The sequence below is a fragment of the Anomalospiza imberbis genome, chromosome 9 (genome assembly GCF_031753505.1).
Source record: "Anomalospiza imberbis isolate Cuckoo-Finch-1a 21T00152 chromosome 9, ASM3175350v1, whole genome shotgun sequence".
Lineage (NCBI taxonomy): Eukaryota > Metazoa > Chordata > Aves > Passeriformes > Viduidae > Anomalospiza > Anomalospiza imberbis.
Genome location: NC_089689.1, coordinates 13,280,266 through 13,297,058, shown reverse-complemented (window position 1 = coordinate 13,297,058; position 16,793 = coordinate 13,280,266). Strand labels below are relative to the sequence as shown.

Here is a 16,793-nt window from a genome sequence, read left to right as displayed (position 1 = left end):
CCAAACTTTTTTTAAACACATCCAGGGATGGTGACTTCAGCACCTCCCCAGGCACATAATTCCAGTACTTTATCATTCTTTCCATAAAAAACTTTTTTCCTAATATCCAACCTATATTTCCCTTGGCACAGCTTTAGACTGTGTCCTCTCATTCTGCCAGCTGCTCCCTGGTAAAAGAGACCAACCCCCACCTGGCTACAACCTCCTTTCAGGGAGTTGTACACAGTGATAAAGTCACCCCTGAGTCTCCTTTTCACCAGGCTAAACACCCCCAGCTCCCTCAGCTGTTCCTCACAGGACTTGTGTTCCAAGCCCCTCACCAGCCTCGTTGCCTCCTCTGGACACACTCAAGCTTCTCAACGTTCTTCCCAAACTGAGGGGCCAGAACTGGACACAGCACTCAAGGTGTGACCTCACCAGTGCCGAGGATAGGGGAAGAATGACCTCCCTGGTACTGCTGCTGGCCACACCATTCCTGATACATGCAGATGAAAGAATAGCAGTTCCATTACTGCCTTGTACCTTCTCTGCTCTGTTTGCCTGCTTCACGATGCCTGAAGAGGTAATAAGCAGCAATATGCCACAAACTATACTGTGGTTGCAAACAGATGCCTACATTCATGAAAATAAATGCAGCAGTGACAGGATACAGATTATGTATGCAAACAGTCTATATGCATATACTGGGCATAATGCCAATTACTGCAAACCACAGCAACATGCAGTTACATGATAATTAATAATTGATACACACATTTTAATATCTCCTCTTATCCTAATGTTTCTTGATAAAGTGCAGGATTTACTGGTGTCGTCTCCATACCACCCAGTTTAGTACAAGCAGTGTGGCTGTTCACTTGCACATGGAAGTGCTGCTGTTGCCCACTCACTTCCCTCAGCATTACCTGTGTTGGCCCTTTCAAATGCATGTAACAGTGAGAAATGTTAGAGAGTAAAAAGAAGACAGATAATCTTTATAGCACTCTCAGTAGATTATGAGTCTAGTTGGGTTCACTATGCAGATGTAAATCACATAGCACCTGATGATTCCACAGATATGAAGTAAGCTTTAAAAGGTATGGGCCAACCAATATCCAGTCATCTCTAGGCTATCCCAGATGTCCTAATAATTCACACCAACTTTGCAGTAACTTTTATTCCTGTTTATGACCATTAAAAAAAGTAATTTGTAAACCACAATTCAGAATAATGTTTTTAAGGTTTCATTACGATCATCGTACAGTAGCCTATTAAGGAAAGGTACAGTACCTCCAAAGAGGGGGGCCCATTTATTCCTGTAGTATGTTGTTAACAGTCCCAGTGAGTGACTACACTTGCATTAAACAGAGCCTCTTACTATAAAGGACAAGATAATATATCATTTTTATACCAAATTTCTGCCCATAGGAAATTTAAATTATTATACCTTCTAAAAAAAAATAGAAAACCACCAACACCCCCCCCACACACACAGCTTTAATGAAAGGAGAGATTTGTAACTGTAATACCTCAAGTAGCAGCAAGGTTAAATGATGACATTATAATGCTCAGATTTTTGAATACCACTGTATTTGAAAACCATTGAAACCAAAAACTTTATAGAAAAATGACATGAAGAAATAGATCTGCAGTATACACTATCTGTACAGGCACAGAACAGAAGTAAAAATAATCAAAATTAGCTGACTCAAACTTCAAAATGTCTGTTCTAAACACTTCATTTTGAAGACTTTACAAAGATAAGCCTCGAAATGCAATCTCACCCACAAAATTTGCAAGTAACTGCTGTTATCTCCTGCCATGTACAACTGCAAGCCCAACTTTACCTTGTTTGCAATACTTGTGATGAATGATTTGATGTCCAGATTAGTTGGGCAACTCTTCTGACAGGGGGCATCTGCACATTTTAAGCACCTACAGGAATAAAAGAAAATGGGTCAAGGAGACATGGAATATAAGTGCTGCCAAAGCATAAGGTTTTCAAGTTAGCATGCTAAAAGATAAGTCACAAAGCAATAATGCATAACACACAGAACTTCTATTTAAAACCTCAAAACGCTACATGATCATTATTGTCTGTCATCAACAGAGATTAGTTATGTTTTGTTGACTGCATTTTACATAGGAAGGCATTTACAAGCACACAGACAACACCTGTCAAAGTATTAGGAAACCCTCAAATTACACAGAGGTATTTTTTTTTTCCCTGGAATCCATGATTGCTAAACTTCTGACCAGTTCATTTTTCTATTTGAAAAAATCTGTGCTGTGAGCCTAAATTTATTAACTAAGTTCTGGAAGTCTCATTATGAATTAAATGCTGAATGTTGGACCATCAGACATACAAAAGCAACCATATTTCCACAAAGGAAGGAATTACTTTTTACTGTATGTCTAAAGCTGATGAATTTTCAAGTCACTTTTCTATGAATTTCCTATGATAAGTCTGTGACTTCTGAAAACAATTCAGTAGTCTTATACATTTTCCCAATCAAAATCCCTAAGACATTCTTCCTGTCATTTCCAATGACAAAACCTAAATAAGCAACAAGGTGACAAAACATCCTATGTAATAAAGATTGATTTTCTGTTTCTGCATAGTCATGCATGGGGGTGTGATGATCTGGTTGCTTGCACCAGTCCCATCTAAGGATTAAGTCCTCAGGACAGTCTACACAACTTGCATTAAGCAAACCTAAAAAAAAGATAACTGTCAGCTGAAGGAGTAAAATGGTTCTCTATTAGGCACAAAGGTATTAGTACACAGCCTTGGTTTTATAGAACAATGATTATCACAGGTCAAATGCCTCACTACTTGTCTCAGAATTAATTAAGTTATTCCAGATGCCCTTTTGATACTGCTTTAGTAACAGTCAGAATTAATGCAAATTGTGGATTTAACAATGTATGGAAAATGAAATAAGATTTGGGTTTTAGGTACTATTTGAGCTTAGATACTTAAGTTCCACAAGTGTACCTTAATTATTGTTATTCAGTGCTAGGTGACAAGATTGTGGAACTGGCTGGGAAACAACAGAGTGTTTTAAAACACAGAAAAGCTGCAAGAGGCCAGTGGACTATATACAAAGAAATTAAGAGTACATTAAAAGGAAATAAATGATTGGAATACTTGCAGCAAAACAGTGCTCTGACTTTGTCAATCACACACATCAGGGTTTTTTTTTTTTTTTTTTTTGTCATTTTTACAGTTAAGGCTGGAATATGAGAGAAGGGAAAGCTCGTTAAGTAAAAGATTAATTAACCTTTCATCTTATTATTCATTATCTAGTTGGGTATTGCAGACGATATGGCACCAGCAAAATTTGAAGGCACATGTGGTAGAGGCTGTTTGGATTTTCCCACAAGACTAGTCATGGAAAAAAGGCCACAAAGGATAAATTTAAAGTAAAGAGGTCTCACAGGCTGCAAAAGATGGGAAACCTACAAAAGCCAAACCTGGGTTCAACACCACACTGGGTTACCAGTTCAGCTAGGTGGGATGTCAGAAAAGCATCAGCAGGTTTAGCTGCCGATTATTCAGCAGCTGAAGATAACACTGCCCAGCATTACCTGTGACAGGCACATGTTAAAAAGGCCTTAACAAGGAAAGGTGGGACAGGGGAACCTCAAAAGGTTGTGGCTAGAACATTGAGTCAAGAGGATGCTTTTAGCATTCTAAGAAGACAAGAATTTCTGTTCTCTAAAAAAAAGTTCTAGTACTAGAAGCCAGCAAAAAAGGAGATGTGCTAGACAAAATAACGCCACTATGAGGACTCAGATGAGCAGTTTGCCTGTGTAGGCAAAAAGGAAATAACAGAACTCAAAAATCATGCAATTAAAAAAGACATCAATTCCATTGTGACTTTTGACTTTTCGATTTCCTCGGTGAGGTTTTCTTCAAAATACAACAGTCCTGTATTCAAAAGCAGAGGAAGCACACCGAACATAAAATACATTCTGTGGATTATATATAGAACAATCTCATGTCAAAATCGCATGGCACCTGGCAGGATAAGATGTGTACAAATTACTTGTTCAGACTAGCAAGCATCTTTAGCAAATTATTTCTCTTTTGATTTTTGAGCTGCTTCACAAATAACAGCTGTTGAAAATGTCAGCTGCTGGGAGGGGCAGGTAACGCAAATTTGAATGTGAGCTTTGGGGAGGAGGGGAAGGTGCCATGAATATGCCAGTCCAGACTTTCTGCTATAATAATACCATCTTCCAGGCACTCTGCAGACTAAAGTGCACCAGGCTGCCATTAATCCCACTTATCACCATGACAGCTCAGTAATTACATGCCTGCTATAGCTAGGTACTGTAAGGTACTGTATCATCGAGCACTGTGCTGAATGCATGCTGGTGAGGTGTTTTATTAAACTTGGGGGGTTGATCATCAAGTGACATTAGTGTTGACCTATTTTTCTATCTGACAATAAATTATCCTTTGACCATACCATCACAGATATCACAGAGTGCATTTACTGTTCAAAGGAGCAAAGGTATCGCATTCTGGCAAATCAGGCAAAAAGAATAAATAAAGTAGTAGAGTCACACACCAGAAAGTTATTACATAAAATTGCTACAAGTGATTGATCCTTTCAAGCATCACAAGCAAAATACCCTGGTTAAGGGAACACACCAACAATTACCATGAGCTTCAGTTCCACGTGCATATACCCCAATGGAGAATTATTAAGCATTATACTTACTTTTTTTTTTTTTTTCAACTGTCCTTCCACCCTGAGAAATCCCACCTTTCATTTTACAAGGTTATTTTATTACTATGATTTTGGTTCAAAATATTGTAAACAAATTAGTAATCTTGATTAAATATTTCTAATTCACCTGTTAGCTAACAGTAAATTAAATGAAGAAAAAACCCAAACCAACATTCTGGACTATCTATGGACTTGTGATAATCTGAGAATATATATCTCAGCATTCCTTAGTAAAAATATAGGAAAAATCCTACCAACTATCAGAAAACATCCTATATTATGGATTTTCTCCCACTGTCCATGGAACAGCATCTCCTTTAGTAAGATATAGGCTGTTGTGAATCTTAAAAGACTCCACATTCACTTCACATGCATATTAATTTCCACATAAAAGGCAACACCACAGTCTTTGCACTGCAGAAGAGAAAAGGAAGTCATAGCCAAGATAATTTTCAGTTAACAGCTTTTTTTATACATATCACCCAATATTTTATTTTAAAGTTAAAATATCTGACCAACAGTCCCATTTCCAGGCATAGGCCAGCTCTTAACACACTTTTGCTTCCAAACAAGGAAGGACAATTTAGTTGTATTGTTACCTAAAAATGCAGCAAACAATTGTCTATGTAACTGGCAATAACATCACCTGAAGTGCAATCACACAAATGCTGAAAGACCAGGGGTGAAACAGATAATCTGGAGTAATATTCCTCAACAAATAGTTGAGGAATCAAACCCATCAAATCTTTAGATATCACAAAACAGAGCAAATAACCTTTCTTATGGCTACTGTTGGCAGAGGTTTAGAAGCAAATTGAACCCTAATTCATTTCTGCAGGACATAAACAGTCATTTTGAAAAAAGGCATCCAGCTCTAGTACTTGCAGAAATTTCTAAAATTTTATCCGCTACTCAGAGAAATAGAACCGAAGAAGGTCTGTATGTACTTTCTGAGGATTTGGTCAATTTATTTTGAGAGAATGGTAGAGCTAACTGCACCCAGTAAATAAGAGGTCAGTTTGAACAGGACACCCGACTTTGACCCAACCAGGCTCTTCTTGGTTCCAAGTCTCTTGCACCATTCTAATCACTGAGCTGGGGACAGTAAGCACTGAAATAAGAAAGCTGCATGTCAGGAAGAAATGAATCTATTATTTCCAAATAAATCTAAATTCCAAGTTGAATGCCCCTTGCCTTTGATTGCAGAAGTGAAGAGCATTACATAGATTTTTCTCTTAAAGTTCAAAACTTTAATTACTTATGGCTAATCCTGTAGAGTTTAACCTTTCTTTTCCCCATTCGGTCTTGCTTCTTGCTGTACTGAAAGAGGGTCAAGGACAAACCTAAACTCAGATTTGGACATATATAGACTCATTTAATAAAGATAAGGGATGTCAGGATAAAGATCCACTACTTAAATGGTAAGCCATTGGTGAAAACTTACTGTTGGCAGCTGAAAAAATAAAAACCTGCCATTGTTTCCCTAATTAAATTTAAACAAACAAACAAAAAAAACATACATCCCAAACTAACATTCACAGAGGAAAATCTCACATTTGTGTTCATTGCATTTCACAATGGATAGAAGAGGAGAAAAGGATTATAAAGAAACTGGGAAATGTTTTGTCAGATGTTTGCATACCAAAACACTGTAACAGTTGATACACAGGTTTGATGAGTACCAAAGACAAATAATACAGGAATATCCAAAGTCAAGAAACAGAAAAAGGAATTCTCACATGCAAGGCCAAGAACCTTGTTGTGTAAGTACAATGTGGCAAAGAGAACAGAATCTTAAATTAGAATCAACTCTGAAAACAAATTTGGACTACAAAAAAAAACCAAAGAAAAAACAAATCTCATTGCTAAGAAACACCTCTAGTATAAAGGGAACCAGAAACTGTACAAAACACAGCAATACAGACAAGTAGACATCCTGGGTGTTTAATACTGGGTGAAAGGCATCAGTCTTTTAGGTTATATTGCAGAATGACATGTGAAAAAATATATTTGTGAGAAATGCCAGGCCTGTTAGGAGTGCACAGGAGCTGTAAGAAACAAAACATTCAGTATCATGTAAATTGACAATGCTAGTTCATATCTAAAGAAAGAAGGGAAGACTCCCACACTCTTGCTGTTGCCTCTTCAGTCACCTGAAGTCCTGTAAGCCTTCTGCAGATCCATAAAAAGTGGCACTACTTCACTGTCTGTAAGTACACATGACTAGAGGAAGCAAATTTTAAGTAGAGGCACTCTACAGCATTAGGTAGACATGGTATTGCTGCTGGCAGTTACAGGACTCATAAGGGAGGTGCTTTTTATCGCAAAGAAGAAATGATCAGAGTTGAAACTTAGTCTTCAGACACAACAACCTCCTACCCCAGTGCAGAATAATAGCACTTACAGACAAGGTTATTTTTGGACACTTAAGAGGTGGTGAATCATATGGACATAGGCTCCAAATCATTCTATTCATCAGTGCCTCATTTTCTCTTTTCTTCTTTGGCTCTTTACACAGCCATAATTCTTTTCTCATCTACTTCTGAATCCCCTTTGAGTACAGGAACTCTGGTCTCTTCTTTGCTTCTGCTTGGCTGTCTTCCTGTTCTCTGTAGTCTTTCTTCCCCATTCATCTGAAACTTTTCCACTTCTCTGTCCTGTAACTTTTTATCATCTTCCATCATAACTTCATTTTAATGGACAATGTTGATAATATAATAAAGGAGCCACTGTCTGTCATCAGGTGTCAATGACAGTGGTGTAGGAGAGCATGCACCAGTCACTTCACAGTCCATCTTCTGAGCTGTTGTCAGCTACCATTCAGCCCTTCAAAAACCTCCATTTCTGCACTAAAACTGTCATTGCTTAATGGCATGTCTTCTGCATACTTTGGACAGAGCTGTCTTGGTCTGTGATGAGACACACAAATGGAGCCTAGCAGAGCAAAAACAGGTCAGGGGGATTTCCTCTTAAGCCCTTGCTGAGCAGTGGGAACACAGCCAGGCTCTGTTTGCACTGCACTGTGGGGAGCAGCCTGCTCCAAGACAGTTCACGGGAAGCTATATTCTCCTTCAATTCTTACTGTCATCTTACTGGGACACAGAATTTTTCACCAATCATTTTCCAATATGCCTTTCACCCACTTCATGTATATAACTTGTACATATTACTTTAATTGCATTTCTCCAATTTATAATGTTGCTGAATAAAGCTGTTATATAAGTTAGAGGGATTAAAAATAGAAAACAGAGTTCCGCTTACAGAATCCTATAGGACAAAGCATGTATATCAGCTGATGCCAAATCAGAAAAACTGTTTCATCTTTTTGACATATTAGAAATCAATTTTTTTTATATTGATGGTGAAAGTAATTTCAACCATCCATTACAGCAACATTAATTCTAAGCATGGTCTCCTTTTTCTTGTTTCATAGTAAGCATTATGAAATTGCTGTGTTTTCAACAGTATTAATCAACATTCAAAATTCATTAAATTGTCACAGAAAAACTGTCTAGTTAAAGGTTTTATTGTTGCCAACATTTTTATTTAAATCTTTAAAGTTTTTAGAGTTACAAAATCCAAATACTTAAAGTCAATCTGCAACTTCTCTATTAACATTTGATTAAATTTCACACTACATATTAATTAGTATTTTCTCAACATCATAGGAACACAATATAGTTTCCTGCTTATGACAATAAACTTGATAGTACCCATAGTATGAAGGTAGTGTAAAAGACACACAAGAAACCCACTTGTTGATAAAACACTGATAGTACCTGATAGACCTCGCATTGTGCTCTTCAACTCCTTGAAAGCAGCACTTTACCTGCCAAAGCAGCCACTTGTGGCCCAGCCACACCTCGCCTTATGGAGCTTTTTAAACGGGTACATTTATGCTCACCACAACAGTGATCCCTTTCACATAAGAGACAGCTGTTACACCATGTTCAATATCCTTTTAATCCTCTATAGACCGTAGACAGAAAGGTTGACAGAACTGACAGCTTTTATTATGGCTTGTCCTGTACACAATAATCTTCTTACGCCTGCACTATTCTCCCAGAAGTGTTACAGCTTTTTTTACTTACATCAAGTATCCTTTCTAGGCTTTTTACGAGATCAGAAATTAGTTTTATGTGGCATGATTCTTGTCCTGTGTAAATTACCTTTCCAAAATATGAAATACTTGCCGTCTTTTTATCTTAATGTCAACAAAACTCCTCTGGGTTCACTTCAGGAAAGATACACTTCACAAGTTTAGTGAAAGATGTTTTTCTCCCAAAATGCCTTCATCATTTATGCACATCTTACAAACGCCACTCTGTTCAATATATCAATATCACGAGCACAAATCTACCATTTATTTGCATTGAAAACATTGATTAAATTTAAGAATAACATTTATAAACAATCTATGATACAATATAACCTAACTAAAATGCATTAATTGAAAATTTAAGAAAATATTCTCAATTAAAAACTACAAACCCAGAAGAAATGGATTGCCTCGCTACAGCACCACAATCAGTCTTGCAATTTAGGCATGCCAGCAATTCTATCACAATTAACAGAAGAGTGATTTAAACAAAGAACTTTTGTGGAAAATTAGTTTTAGGAAAGGCAGTAACAGCATAATAAGCTAAAGCTTCCCCTTTTAGTATTTGAGCACCAAAAAATCCCCCAACTCTCTCTTTTTCATTGCCCTGCAATTATCCACAAATCGGACTGAATGCTGATCTAGAACCCTGCCACTCAAGTCAGGCTGCACTGATTTCTGCACACAATGCATTTCCACAATTTCCGAATTCATGATGCTATTAGCAAGGGGCAGGAATGTGAGAGAAAAAAGGGTAGAAGACCAGGAGGGTTTTAGCTTTGCTGTTGGTGTCACCTGAACATTTGACCCCACATGGGGCATAATCTGGAGGCAGGAAAAAGGACAAATTAAATCATTGAATTTCAGATTAAAAATAAAAATTTCAAAGTTTCCAATTGCTCTTGCTTTCAGATTTGCAGAAACAGAAAATAATTATAAGTTTTGGCTGCTAGTACAGTTTAGAACTCCAGAAAAAATTGAGAAGTCAGTCACCTTTCCACTACAAACCTGATAAAGATGCTTCTTCCAATGGAGGAGATAAGTCATTGACCCCAGCTGTCCACCTTTTTCCAAGTTTTAAAACTTGGAAAGAAAGGCAGAATTTCCTTAGTAAATAAAGCTCAGTCCTTCCAGACAGTGAACACTGCAGTTCATTATCAGACTGCTTAACTGTGCTCTATTTTAATATATGTAGTCCCCAGTGGGACCCAGTCAGACCATTCAACTGCTTACAATGAAAATGCTTAAGCAGTTTCTTAAGCCAGCCTCATGCAAGATTTCCAGAAGTGAGCTCCCACCACTCCAGTGTCCTCACCCTTCCTCACTTAAAATTGCTGCAGCTACAGATTTGAAAACCATGTGCCACTACTCCTGTCTTTTCCCTCTTTTGGAAACTGCAAGAATTCAGCAGAGGATTCTAAGATTTAGTATTTTGTCTAGAAATTGAATGTGTACAAGGACTGTCTTTTATCATCTTTTTCAAATGAAAAGGTTTGTCTAAGATAACTTAATAAGTGAATAAGTGATACTGTAACTTGTTAATATGCTCAGTCATCAAGACTCAGAAAAAAGGAAATCTGCCTGCTATTTCAGTTCTGATTTTATACACTGCAAATAATTGGTACATTGCTTAGTCATAAGAAAATAATGTTACCTTGTTTATAATACATAGGCATCTTTTTAAAAAGCTGGCATTTTCTTTCATGCTGTGATGTTTAAGATAATTATTTGGCTTTGCTCTTCTACCTTAAATTTACTTGAAAAGTAAAGATTCAAAACCACCATCCCCTCAGCAAATGGAAAGAGCTTCGTGACAGAATTACAGAAATCACAGAGGGGAAACTAGAGGGGTGAGCACAGAGTAAAAACAAACCCTGAACAAATTATGCTAAGAATCAATGTTGTATTCTTTATATCTTGAGTTTAAAGACATAAGTAACATTTTAATAGTAGACAGTTGATAATTCAGTCTTAATTATTTGCAAGAGGGAAATACACTGACTCATTAAGACTAAATGATTGGTTTTGTATGTACTACATCCAGATTTTGCTATAACCACCTTCACTGGAAAAAGTTTTATAATATTCATGCACTCACAGTATGATAATATGTATAAATTACATAGCTGAAAGTCACTGTCCAGACTTCATGTTACGTGAAACCAAAATATCATTTAAATTTTTTTTAGCTGAGCATCTCCCCCAGCTAAAAAACACCAAACCAAAACAAAGCCATAAAAAACTTACCAAACAAACAAACAAAAAAAAAAAATACAGAAAGAGCCTTTCTGTAGGTTACCAAATAAATTTAACACCTGATCCCCTTAGTAGCAAGGCTGCCTCACAGAAGCACTCCACTGTGTACTTGTACCTCTTCACAGTTTCCTTCTTCCAGTGTAGTAATCTCCTACATGTTAATCTCCTCCATGTAAACTACTTGATTGAAGAGATGTTCAAGCTTTGCAGATTCACCAGGCTACATGGACAAAAGGCTGGACTACGTGGCCCAACTGGCTTACACTATCTTTGCAATTTTTCCTAGTATGCTGAATAATGGCCTTTTAAAATGGCAAATTTCTGTCTGCTTATCTATCTACACTTCAGGCTTCCCACAGAGATAAGCAGACTCTAAAAATTTGAGTTCATGTCTGTCTCAAGTTATTTAGGACTAGAGGAGTGACATGAGTATTCATTTCCTCATAAACTAAATGCTTATTTTAAGCACTATAACAGGCACCTCAAAATTAGGATAAATAAAAAGGACTGTAGTTAAAATAACAGTACCCAAAGGATCTAAAATATGAAATATATACAAGGATTTTGCAAGTATAACCACACAAAAATCTTAAAAACCGTTTGATTTCTGAGCACTACAGCATGACCTTTTAGGTCAACATATATTGGCAAAGAAAACTCCATCTACCAGCTAAACAGAGAGAAGACTCTGGACTCTCAAAGTCAAGAAGGCTTGGGGATGGCAACTTGAGAATAATCAGTGTTTGCAAAAATTGGACAAATACTTGTTGCTAAAAGGAAGGCACAAAAATCTTGCATTTTAGGTTTCACCTTTACAAGCTAAGCAGGGAGAATTTTCACATCCTTTTAAGAAGATTATATAAAAGAATGTATTTGTCACATTTCCTCCCATACTGAAGTTAATGGCATAAGAATGAATACATTTTCTGTGATGGCTCAGCAGTTAAGTGCTGTCTGGAAAATATTAAAAGAAATTTTGGGTTGGTTTTTTTTTCAGAGAAACATAGCTTTAATAAATCTTATGATGCATAAAAAAAAATAGCAATCTGTTGGTTCACGACAGTTTGATAGATCACTTGTTCTTGAATTTGTGGCATTGTTCTTCTTTGTAAACGCTCAAGTTGTTAGACCTACATCAAATACAGCAATCCCAGGACTTTAAATGTAGTGTGGCTGAAAAAGCACACTTTTCCCATTTCCCAAAGGCAGTGCATTTTCAAAAACCTGCTGGAAGGATTTAAATAGTCTCTTTTGGTAGATAGCTTTGCTTGCTACAAATGAGCAGATGTCTGCCTTTTGGCAATTCTTTTTTATGCCGTTATTTGAAAACAATTACAGAAAAATATTAAAATTTATATATTAAAAAAATCCACAAAGATCTGCATTTCTCAGACTAGTCACACAGACATTTCAGAAAGCCTAGGAATCAGTACAAAATGCTTCTTCTCTTCCACCCTCCATTAGTACCTCCTCTACACAAAATCACACAGAGTACCCATTAGCAACTCCCCAACTGTTCCTGCTTCCCAGACTTAGATGCTCTGATTTTAGCATTGCTCTTTCCAACCCAGAAGCATTAGGGTTTAATGAATGCATCCAATAATTCCAGAGTTTCATACCTCAGGATTTACAGGATCCTATGATATCAACACAATCACAGATACAGCTTACTTACCAGTGTCTCTCTTCCTTAACAGTGAGGGATGCCAATTGTTTTCTTTACTCCAGGTGAAAGCCCAAGTCCGCTGTTATTAAATTTCTCACAATAAGAATCCTGAAGCTCTGTACCCATGCTACAAATTAAGCATGAAGAATCCTGAAGCTCTGTACCCATGCTACAAATTAAGCCAACAAGAAAACCTCCCTGACAGCTACTACTGCTACTGTCAGTCTGCTCCATTTCTGCATCCCCAGCTCCAGGATGTCAGGAGGCAAGCTTACCTATTGTTCCCCTTGTCCTTGGCCAGGATCTGATCACAGCAGAATATATTCCAATTTGGGTTGCTGTAGACCAGTAAGAGTTTTGATTGCAAATGATGATGCTGCTTTATCAGATTCCTCTCTGGCAGGACTTGCCTGGTTAGCAATTTTAAAAGCAGTTAGCTCACTTTCATGAAGGTATCTTGATATTGGCTTCCAAATTTTAAGAAGGAAAAGGAAAGCTACATTGTGTTAGAATCCCACTCCAACTCCATTTCAGGTATATTCAGGGGCTGTATTTTCTATGATGGGCTGGATAGTGTTAAACATTGTTCAGTCAAGAAGGACTCCCAGAGATACTAGAACTACTTACGTTTTGTCTTCAGCCTCTGCCTGAAGTTAGTCAGTTCATCAAAGATTATCAGTATAAATTCAAACCAACATTTGGGTGCTCATTTGTGTTGTCAATATGTGTTCGAGCACATAACACAAAGCAATGCAACAGAAGACAACAACTGCAACCAAAGGGTGTTTAGCCACTTCTAATTTAGTCAATACAATTTGTTTTTCTTTTGCAAGTCTAGAATAGCAGAAAGATAGAATTATCCATTCTTTAATTTCCCGTTTCACTGAGGATGTGAAATGTACTGCTAGTCCTCTTATGACTGGAAACAATTTCTTGGAAATAGCTTCTACTTATTGTTTCCTACACTGAAGCAATTTTTGCAAAACCAGATGGGATATTTTTACAATCATAAGAAGTCTCTCTTTTTGGAAATGAAGACAGGAGTGATGAACAGTAAAAGCTCTATCTTTCTTCATCCCTTCACTTCCTTTTCCATGACCAGTCTCTTCAGCCCCTTCAATGATCAGGAGCTTTTCAGAGAGACAGGAGTTTGATAGTTATAACTCAAAAAGATTTTTTTTTTTTAATTTTTCCAATGTTCCTAAAATGCAAAAAACAATTCAAATCAGAGAAATTAAGAACAGAGTTCCTGACAGTATTTTGGAAGATCTCTCTACAAATCCTTTTTGGTGCTTTACACATGGTAAGATCCAGCAACCTAACTTATACTCTTTTGCTTACAAAACACGACCATGCAAAACTCTGTCCTCAATTCAAAACAAAAACAATGGAAATATGCACAATATATTACGTACAGCAACATAATCCTCTCCGTTTTCAGCAAAGAGGGGGTGACACTGCTCTGGAAAAATGCTCTACTGATAACTCAGCATGATCTTTCCTAAAATATACTTGAATATGTTTACTAGCACTGTGCAAGATGATGTACTAGCAAAAAGAGTTAACTCTGAACCACAAATGTCAAAACAGACTAAGTACATTATGTGATAGATTATTCTTTTTTTATTGTGTTTGTTCACTTGCTAATTTGCACAATTCAGTAATTCATAAAAGAATCTCCTTATCATTAGTGCAAATTAGTGATTTTCTAGCACATAGTTAAAAATACATGTCAAATGTGTATTATACTTTGCATGTTTCTTACTTTTGAGAAGATCAAAAAATATTATATGGTCAAATTAAATTCTTGGGTGATTATTCTGAACCTGAAAATAGCTCTACACCTCCTGACATATCTCTCAACATCAGTCTGGTGGGAGTATATCACTCACCAGCATTTTTCTGCTTAGCATGAAAATATAAAGCTATTTTTTTCTGAGTTGCTCCTGATCACACTACTATTCACATATTTTAAGCTGAAGTAATTTCTTCACTGGATGAATCCTATTACTGCCACACCAGTAACATTGTACCTGTGCTAATCCTTCTCTAACACACATTTTTCCTATAGTATAAGCCTAAGTCACTGTGTAGAGATAAACATCAGTTAGATGCAGGTTCCATGAAAAAATTTAAACATCATATTTTGGTTTTAGATTCAGTCAAAAAATCATTCAACTATAATTCAACTATAGTATTGCTTCGCATGCACCATCATTTTTGGAGGAAGAAGGTTTTTCTTAATGCATCTACCTCATTACTACAGTCTGTGTACTACTTACACAACACACATACTACAAATAATATTATAAACATTTTAAATAAGTTTTATGTTCCAAAAGAGCAAGCAAACCAGACTTATTTTCAGATGTTGCGATTTAGTGTTACCTTTCTTTTAAGACAAAAAAAAAAAAAAAAAAGTCGCAGCATTTTCAATATTCTTACAATATATGCAACGTAAGGTGTGGGACTCAACCCAACTCAACCAGAAGAGCTGAAATTAGTTTAGTCATCAGCCATAAATTATGTGTGACAAATGCCCTCAAGTATTCCATCTTTTTACATAGTCAGTTCATAATGGCTCTTGCTAGTATCTATTAAATATTTTATTAATTTATCATGAATATAAAGTATGACATTACTACCTTATTATTGGAGAAATAAGAGATTCAATTACTGACACACTGTATCCAGGGGAGGGGAAATATAAGTGGGAAAAATGTCGATTAAGAAAAAGAAAATAAAAACCCAACAGTAGCAAGCATTAAGTAAACACAAACACCTTGCTAAGCCAAGCTTTTAATGCCAAACCTATTCTAAGTGGCAAAGTGTTTCAGAATAATACAGACACCAGTTCTGGGACCAGGACTTACAGCACAGAAACGTACAGTCCTGCTGTAAACCTACAGCTGTGTTGCAAACATGCTAATATTAATTTGCTGATTTTTCAGAATGTCACATTCTCCTTTTAAACAAAAACAAGTATTTGAATCATATTCCAAAATACAAATGTTTAAATTTGCAGTGTTTCATGAACACGAACACTCTATTGTACTAAATCATTATATTGGTACATCTTGGGTTATGTGACAAACTTCTTTCTAAATACGGTTTTAACACAACTGGTCTGAATGTTTCTGCCCAGCTACAAACTGTTATTTCTTTAGCAGAGATCAGCAGCATTTTTTGTAGGCTCAGAACCCAGCCTTACACCACAACCTAAAAATAACTGACACAACTTTTGCCTCACTAACCAAGAGACAAAAGCAGCGATACCTGAACCTAGTGTCATGAATCCATGAGCCACTTTTCAAAAATATTTTTTTGTAAACCATGACTTCTTGCTAACATAAAACTTAGCTGCATTGTGACTCATGTGATTAGTGTTCATCCTGAAAATGGTCTGTTACAGTTTTGAATGCAGAAATCTAGTTCCTTAAAATATAAGGATCTTTGACTTGTTTTGAGACATCTCAGCAGCCCTAAGAATATAACTGACTCTCAGTGTCTTGCCCAACCCTCAGCATTGTTCAAATCTTCCTTGGGGAAGTGGGCCAGGTGAAAGCAAAGCCATAACCCTTCACTTTGCATCTGGAAGTAATAAAGCTAGATCAGTGCCCATAACCACATATGAAAGAATTAGCTCTATTTCTTATTCTGCCAGTTAATTTAGGCTCAGTATAATGTTGAGACATTTTCTGTTTGGCCAGAGGGACTGTGAACTGTCCATCCTTGGAGGTATTAAAAACCTGGCTGGAGATAGCTCAGTGCAATCTGCTCTAGTCAACACTGTTCTGAGTAAAAGGATTGGACTAGACAACCTCCCTATGTCCCTCCCAATCTCAGTAAGTGACTGATAGTACAAAAGACAGCTAAACCATTTGCCTGCCCTCCCGGGGTCCCCAGAGCTATGTTAACCCCCACCAACACAGAATTTAGACAAGGCAAGTTCACTCCTGTACAAGAGACTGGGTTTATCTGCCCACATTTACCCAGGCAGTCACCCTCAACAAAGCACCTGAGCACCTCTCACTCTTGCTTTGTTCTTCTC

General features: G+C 36.9%; 1 protein-coding gene across 6 annotated transcripts in view; it reads right to left on the bottom strand.

Annotated features, from left to right (window-relative positions):
* Nucleotides 1-16,793, bottom strand: part of DPYD (dihydropyrimidine dehydrogenase) — a 340,814-nt gene that overhangs the window by 244,998 nt on the left and 79,023 nt on the right. For all 6 annotated transcript variants that reach the window (XM_068199754.1, XM_068199757.1, XM_068199759.1 and 3 more), the window contains exon 4: nt 1,827-1,914. In XM_068199754.1, coding sequence (XP_068055855.1) covers nt 1,827-1,914 — 88 coding nt within the window. The remainder of the gene's footprint in view (nt 1-1,826; nt 1,915-16,793) is intronic.